Source organism: Olea europaea, chromosome 22 (assembly GCF_002742605.1).
Source record: "Olea europaea var. sylvestris chromosome 22, O_europaea_v1, whole genome shotgun sequence".
Taxonomy (NCBI): Eukaryota; Viridiplantae; Streptophyta; class Magnoliopsida; order Lamiales; family Oleaceae; genus Olea; species Olea europaea.
In genome coordinates this window covers 8,448,940-8,458,009 of record NC_036258.1, presented here as the reverse complement: position 1 = coordinate 8,458,009, position 9,070 = coordinate 8,448,940, and the positions used below count along the sequence as shown (strand labels likewise).

Below are 9,070 nucleotides of genomic sequence, written 5' to 3'. Positions count from 1 at the left end.
ATATGACAAGTCTACAGAATCGACTAAACTCGTACTCTATACCGCGTTCTAATGTTTTGATCCGCATGGATCGATACGTTGTGAGAATAATTGTCCATTAATTGTAGACTTGAAATTATTTTTTAAAAAAAAGTTTAATTAACTATACTTTTAATGAAAAGTACAAAGATTTAATTTAAGAATTGACTTAAGAATGTTTTCTTCCAAACAATACAATTTTCTATGTGTATTACCTATTTTATTACATGAACAATGGCATGCTTGTTTTTACTAAATAAATAAAATATTTTGAAACAATTTTTCCTGTATGTACATTTTTAAACAGTAAATAAAATTGAGAAGTTCTGTTTTTCTATTTTGCATGGAAAGGGTCAAAATAAATTTGTTAGCATAGCTATTGATCCTAGAACTTCACGAAATTTTGAGGTTATGTAAGAAGTTTCCTATAATATAATATATCCAAAAATGGGCTTCCAATGACAACATATGTTGTACAAAAATATTTTTCGAAACTCTACAATGATTCAATTTGGGAGGGAAATCGGCAAAGTTGAAGTCAATGGTAGAAGCTGAAATTTTTTTATTTATTTTTTTATAAAAAGCAACAATAAACTTCATCGGTATCAATTTTTAATTAATTATTTATTTATTTATTTTATTTTTTTGGTGAGGAACGGGAACTTGTAAGTTAAATTTTAATTAAACATAACTACTATTAAATATAACTAAGTGCTTGTTTGATAGAGATTTTGATAATTGATTTTTTGATTGTTAGAGATAAAATGTGTCTTACCTGTGAAAGAAAAATTCAAAAATGTCGTTTGGAATAGTGAAATAATGGTCAAAAAATTGATTTTAATTGGTTTTTAAGCAATACCAAACAAGCTCTAATTCATGAAACGATTCTTAGTGTAGTTTCACAAATGATGTTCATGTAAATATTTATATTTGAAACAACATATTTTTTTTTTCTTTTCCATACTCAAGTTAATAGCACGCTGTATCTTCATCCATGCCCCAAATACAATGAATCAACCTATTGGAAGGGAATAAATGCATGAGTTGAAACTCAACAGAAATTATCGGCACATTTCGTTGTCATATTAGAATATTCAAACTATAAATTCATTCTGTGCACATAGATGGACTTATGACAAAATTCACTTTCTATATAATTATCATAACGCGTAGAGTAGGAGAATGATAATTCCAACTATAGTAGTGCCGAAACACTGCACCCGAAGGCCCCCACTTCGTTCATATTTTAATAAAAATTTATAAGTTAAAAATGAAATAAGCACTTACACTTCTACCCACCTTAGTTTGATGCTTTTGAGTGGATGAACTTGGTTGGTGAATTTTGTTTATTAGATGACACACTCTACGCATAAAAGAATTTACCTCTTTTTACATTTTTTCCCTAACTTTTGAAAACTTTTCTTGCTCAAAGATGAAATGAAGTGGTCACTAATTAAATTTTTCTCCTTGGTCCCTACAATTTATTTAATTAATAAAATAGGAACTAACATACAAATCCGTCTTACCTTAATTAAGTGAATTTTCATTTTTTAAAGAAATATGGATGATTGCTTGTTGAGCTTCCATGAGATTAAATTTATTGAAGGCATATCGGACTAGTAATGAGATTTCATTTTTTACGTAGGCTGAGACTAAGACTTCTCTATGGGTTAGGCTTGTGGTGCTAAATCATCATATTAAAAATATGAGCTTAATTTTTTTATTTTTCCAGTTTCTATATCCCTTATACCTTAAATAAATTGCGTTATTGAAATTTACCTTTTGGTTGAACAAAGAATTATAAAAAGCTGTAAAAATTATTATCTTTTACCGGAGCTTGGGTCCAACTATAATACGTAGGAGAAGTTAAAATTTTACGCGAACAAACATTTTGTATACAATTTATTTTGAAAAATGACTATGTAAATGTCAATGTACAAGCCATCTCTTCTTGTATTTGGTATTCTGCAACTTGTCATTTTTTCAAGCACATTAAATTGTCAAATATATTTTCTTTCAATCTACTTCTTTCGTTAGATAGAACCCTACCATGTGCACTAAACGTAGCCTCTGTAGCCTCCAATGCTACAATTCACATTTGAGGTGTCAATAGATCACGTACTATCAAAAAATAATATCAAATATTATTTTTCATTTGTTTATTACCACTCGAGAAGATCAATATTATTTGTCTCTTCTCGATTTAACATACTAAAAATATGGTATGATGAATTTCTTGTAGTAGTCGTCATTAAATAGGTCCATACATTATCGTTAGTGAATGATGAAACTGTTGAAAGCGATGGTGGTGGATATTCTTTCTAATACGTTTGGAAGCGTATTGTAGATATAAATTGCTCAAAGTACTTTCGACATCACAATGTGTAATTGGAATATTAAATCTTAAATGAGAAGAATTTTTTTTTTCGAGAATGCTTCACAATCCTAGAAATTAACATGAGGGTTTATAACCACATCTAAAAAAATAGCATGGCCAAGTGCTTTCAATATTTCTGGAATTTCTACCCATGGTAGCAATTATGTTACCCAAAATTGAATAATTTTTATATTTTCTTATTTTATTGTAATGTTAATAAAATGAGTTAGAGCAATAAGAGTGAAACAGTGGATGCCCACACACACCTTGGTGGATAGATAGAAGCAAAAGAAATAGCCTCTCTAATTTTTGTTAGTTGTAGTTCAATATACTTAAGGCCATCTTGTGCAACCAAATTAATAAATGACAAACATAATGCATGTAAAAAAGTTCTCATCAAAATTCAGATGGAGTTGGTTAATCAATTTTCATTACCATTAGTGTTAACATTAACATTATCAAAAAGTGAATATAAGAACTTCATCTTTGTAACAAAATTCTCCAAGTATGCCCATTAAAAGTTTGAAAATATTTTGTGCATTATGTAAAAATTCAATGACCTTAAAGCAACGATTTCTTTATGCATGATCCAAAACTTAACAATGTAATAGGTTGTCGAGCACACACACACACATGTGTATATATATATATATATATATATATGTGTGTGTGTGTGTGTGTGTGTTAAGCACCGATGACATAACGCAGTAGGAGAAGTTAAAATTTTACGCGAACAAACATTTTGTATACAATTTATTTTGAAAAATGACTATGTAAATGTCAATGTACAAGCCATCTCTTCTTGTATTTGGTATTCTGCAACTTGTCATTTTTTCAAGCACATTAAATTGTCAAATATATTTTCTTTCAATCTACTTCTTTCGTTAGATAGAACCCTACCATGTGCACTAAACGTAGCCTCTGTAGCCTCCAATGCTACAATTCACATTTGAGGTGTCAATAGATCACGTACTATCAAAAAATAATATCAAATATTATTTTTCATTTGTTTATTACCACTCAAGAAGATCGATATTATTTCTCTTCTCAATTTATCATACTAAAAATATGGTATGATGAATTTCTCGTAGTAGTCATCATTAAATAGGTCCATACATTATCGTCAGTGAATGATGAAACTATTGAAGGCGATGGTGGTGGATATTCTTTCTAACACGTTTGAAAGCGTACTGTAAATATAAATTGCTCAAAGTACTTTCGACATCACAATGTGTAATTGGAATATTAAATCTTAAATGAGAAGAATTTTTTTCGATAAAATACTTTACAATCCTATAAATTAACATGAGGGTTTATAACCACATCTAAAAAAAAAAAAAAAAAATAGCATGGCCAAGTCCTTTCAATATTTCTGGAATTTCTACCCACGGTAGCAATTATGTTACCCAAAAATGAATAATTTTTATATTTTCTTATTTTATTGTAATGTTAATAAAATGAGTTAGAGCAATAAGAGTGAAACAGTGGATGCCCACACACACATTGGTGGAGAGATAGAAGCAAAAGAAATAGCCTCTCTAATTTTTGTTAGTTGTAGTTCAATATACTTAAGGCCATCTTGTGCAACCAAATTAATAAATGACAAACATAATGCATGTGAAAAAGTTCGCATCAAAATTCAGATGGAGTTGGTTAATCAATTTTCATTACCATTAGTGTTAACATTAAAATTATCAAAAGGTGAATATCAGAACTTCATCTTCTTAACAAAATTCTCCAAGTATGCCCATTAAAAGTTTGAAAATATTTTGTGCATTATGTAAAAATTCAATGACCTTAAAGCAACGATTTCTTTATGCATGATCCAAAACTTAACAATGTAATCGGTTGTCGAGCACACACACACACACATGTATATATATATATGTTAAGCACCGATGACATAACACGCAATTTAATTGATGAATCATTAACTACTATCAAGAGGCCAATCGAACAAGGCATTATTCGTAATGCCGGTTGTATTGGATAGTGTCCATTTTTAGTTTCCAAGTGAAGTGCTCTGGACATTGCTTGCAATATGCTTTCATAATTTGCTCTGTATTCTCAATGTTATCCCCCTTTTTTTTTTTCATGAAGTGTTCAATATTCAGAAGTAGTCTCACGAGCTATTACCTCACTGTATTTCTTTATAGAAAGTGCTTCTTCCAAATATATGATTGAAAACAATATAATAACTGCCAAGCTAGCTCGCTCTTGTTTGTCCAGCTCGGCTCTCTCACTTAACATCACTGATCTAATGGCATAGATTTATATCACAAAAACTATTTAAAACATCAATATGGGTCCCACACCAAGTCCCTACAATGCCCCCCCCCCAACCCACACCCACAAAAAGACACCCAAAATCTGCCTACCCTGTCTCCCCTCCCCTCCCCACCCCCATCTGAGCAACGAAAAGGGACATTTTCAGTCTAATTAGTTTTGAAGTAACAATCTTCGCTGGCTGAGATCATAACTTAAGTGCATCATTGATGGTGAGCATTTAGGGTCGGATGTGGTAAGGGGTTGGGTGGGCCAATTTTGGGATTTTAAATAATTTTAATAAAATAAACTTGACCCACTAGATTAGTTTGACATGATTTTAATTATGCCAAAAAATATTTGTCAAAACTACTGGTATGAGGTACAAACCCATTGTCAAAAAGTTTTAGTTGTTGTCGAAGATATTGTAGTCACTTCGGTGCATGCGACATTAGTTTTCGAAAAGGTTCGGCACATGTACAATTATTTATTTTAATACACCTCATCTACAAGCTTAAAAGATTACACATTTTTTGTCTACAACATATATTCCACACACAATAAAATCCGAAAAACATATATATAGATTACACCCACGTTTGTCTAATGTTTATAAACAAGTTTACAATTGATCAAATCACTTTTTATCCACGCATTTCATGAACACATAAGAACTACCCACTTATCCACCATTAATTTAAAAATCTCCCAGACAGGCTTCTCATCTCCATTTACAAGAAAAAAATACCGAAAAAACTGAAAGGAAAACAACATTTCTATGTTACCGTTCGTGCCACTCCTCTTCCCGTCTCTCAAGAAAAAGAATTAGCCCTGCTTCAATTAAAGAAAAGAAATCGAAGTCGGAGATGGCTTCAGCAGGATCCATTCTTGTACTGACCGGGCGATGAAGTCAGCCCAACCTTTCGGGAAATAAAATAAATAGAATAATCTATATCTAAACCTTTGATTAGAAGAAACCGGGGCTAACTTCTCGCCTAATCCCTCTAGAAAGTTGCCCGAATCTACGCAAAAAATGATTATTCAAATTAAAAGAATATCGTTGAATAATTATTTTTTTCATTCTTTTTACGAAATTTCTTTCGATAGTTTCTCGTTTTTGGTTGTGAACCAGATGGGGAACAGAAACGAAGGAGCCCAGCCAAGAGGCTAATCAGCTGTGTAAAGGCTCAATTAGCAGTCAATAAAACACATCACTTATTCCTTTTAGCAACAATTTTGTGATAAAAATATACAACAAAGAAGTAGCACAAGTCACTTGAAACATTATAGTAAATGATAAGTTAATAACATCAGTCAGTTCTGAGATGATACATAATACTTGGATCAGGATCAAGCAGCTCCACAGTTTCACCAATTAATGCCAAGTTTTCTTGTGTTGAAGAGTTGATCAATATATATAATGACAGGGGTCGATGAGGCAATGTAGTTTTGCATTTGAATTCTTGCCGAGGCTTCTGAAATTGATGAAAATATAGATCTTAAAAATAAAGTATTAGAAAGAAGAATTATCTCTGAATATGCACTTCTATCCCATTCTATAATCCACATGATATGCAGACCAAATCTAACCCAAAAAACAATATGAAACCCGATGACAACTTAGAAGGGACGAACAAGCCCTCAAGACGTATCATCACTGGACGAATGCACAAAAAATGCAATTTATGCTGTTCGTTGAGGCATTAAGCTACATAAGCAAAAAACAGAGAAAATGTAAACTTACCATCTTCATTGAGTTTCTTCAGTAGCTGTGCCTTCGTTGGAAGGGCATACATTCCTGCACCTACAGCTGTCCTGATAGCCCAGCTGTGGTATGGAGCAAATACTTGTGCATAAGCTTTTGATGCTGGATCCTTCAATGAATTCCCCCTACCGAAAGAGTCATTTCAAGTCTTACATTGCCATTTATTGAGTATGCCAATTAAAGTGTATGCTTAAAAGGGATTGATAGCATATGTAAACAACATTTGCCATTGTATGAATTATGAAACTTCAAACCCACCCACTCCATAAAAATGAAAAGGAGAACAATTAACGAAAAAGTTTTTACAGTTCTCAACTTTCTGAAATCTTCAAAAAGAACTGAAAGATCTAATGATAGCCCACTAGAAAGAAGAAAACCATCAACTAATTTCAGTTGTCATTGGAATATTGCTTGCAATCAGGTGGTTTTACCTGTAATTTACTTATCTTGCTATATTTACTTACTGGACCTGTGATCCCTGTAATTCCAATGTAGCAATGCAAACACTTCCCTTGCTATAACTACTCAGGCTCCTCAGGTCTTAATTTGTTTCTCAAGAAATGAAATTAGCGTATAGATCCTCTGCAAATTAACATACTTTCTTCATGGTTCAGATTTCCACAAATTTTTATGCCCCAAACTCGCATGTGTAGACCTGGAAAACTCGAGCTTCTACTTAAACTATGTTAAAGTTTCCGTGTAAACACCCTTCAATATTGTTTTGACACTAGAATTCTCATGACTTCTCAGGTTTTAATTTGGTTCTGAAATAATGTTCTTATCCTACATATTGCACAAATTTAACGTACCAACAGTCTTCTTAGTTCCTATTTCCATACAATTTTATTTTCCAAACTCTCATATGAGACATGGAACCCCCAAACTATTTTAGAATTTCCATGTGAACTCCCATCAATAGGTAACCCAAATACTAACAAGATGTTTCAAAGATGATTCAACCCTTTCATTTTTATTTTTTTATTTTTTATTTTTTATTATTATTATTTTTTTTTTGCGTGAAGGGCAATATTAAACATTCCATCAAACAGATCAATTTCAAAACTGTGAGAATTCTTCTTATCAATTTCCCACGTGATTGATCCAGTTCACATACATAATATAATAAAAGCATTAGTGGAACAAATATCAACAATATGAACACCCAATGACCCAGTTATCAAGTTCAAAGGTTCCAGTGAACATACTCTGAAGCAAGAATTTGGGCAAACAAAACCCTGACCATGTCAAGCCCACGCTTCACTCTCAGAAGATTCCTCGTATGGCTCCCACCCGTCCTTACACAATTGGATTCAATATCCTTATCCATCATCACTTCTAGTGTTGAGATTGATTTAGATGCCTCTGCAAGATCACGCACCTGTTATCAACAAGAATTTCAGCAAGCTCGTTGGTAAGGTGTACTATGCACGACTATTACTAATGAAGAAAATGAAATCAAAATATTGTCCACAGTACTATCCATTCTTGTCACCAAACATTTCCTAAATTATTATATGTATAGTGTACTATGTTGCCTATCTAATACATATCTCCACGTCTTAATGGGTGGGAAGCACTATCGCAATCCTGCAGTATCCACGATTAGGAAGCCAAGTTGGTAAATACAAACTTAGGAAGGGTACATATGAATCCACAAATTCTCTTTTTTGTGCAAAGCAATACACTTCTAATAGAAAATAACACAAAGAAAATTTTTGAAGGTGCATCAACAAACACCAAAATACATATACAGAATAATTGAACCACTTATTATGAACAAATATCAATAAAATCTTTTCCATTTCCAAAAGTACATATACAAAAACAGATCCATGTAAACAAATATACGAATTTTCGACATCACAAACACACAGACATAAATAAACATATAGAGAAAAGTACAATTATCACTAATAAATTTGACCCCAAATTTAATAAAAAACATTTCGACTAATCATTAATAAAAACATGTATATTTGTTCAGAAAGCAAATAAAGCATAAATACTACATTACCCAAGTTCTAATTTTTATCATCATCATCAAAAGAGCTCGAATGAGTAATAAATAAACCTAAAAAAATAAAAAGAACTATAAATATTTTACTTTATCGTCATAATCGCGTTCGGCGAACTTGAAGGCTATGCCAAGGCAGCCAAACAGAGGGGATACGAGAGAACAAGCCAAAGAGAATTGACCCAATTCGATCCGGGGTTCTTCATCCCCATCTGGGCTTTGGGAATTTATCGCGTTGGCCAGTTCTTTAAAGGCCTCCGCAATTTTCCGCAGCGGTTTTCCTTCCTCCGCCATTGGAACTTAATTGGCTGGCGAAAGATGGAATGCGAAGATTGGAATCTGATGCAGCGCTTTGCTTTTAATGAGTTAGCCCTTGTTTGTCGCGCATCACATTCTATCACATTATTTTTTAACAATATTCATTTATAATCATATATTTTTCATTAAAATAATATTTCTTTTTTTTTTTAACCACACATTCTCCGTCAATTTACTATTTTACAATATATTTTCAAAAATTAAAGGGGTTCAAACACACCCTTATTTTATTTTATTTATTATTATAATTTATTTTATTTTATTTTTTTGGTGGATGCCTTTTAGAGTCTATTTGGGAGTGATTTTGAGAATT

The 9,070-nt window shown here is 32.1% G+C and overlaps 1 protein-coding gene across 1 annotated transcript; it reads right to left on the bottom strand.

The window, feature by feature from the left end:
• Positions 1-5,851: 5,851 nt before the first annotated feature.
• Positions 5,852-8,835, bottom strand: LOC111371607 (accelerated cell death 11). The gene is made up of 4 exons (XM_022993673.1): positions 8,530-8,835; positions 7,631-7,803; positions 6,405-6,550; positions 5,852-6,135 (listed from the first exon to the last, which is right to left on the bottom strand). Exons 1-4 carry the CDS (start codon positions 8,731-8,733, stop codon positions 6,029-6,031), a joined length of 630 nt encoding a protein of 209 aa, XP_022849441.1. The 5' UTR covers positions 8,734-8,835; the 3' UTR covers positions 5,852-6,028.
• Between the last annotated feature and the right edge of the window lie 235 nt (positions 8,836-9,070).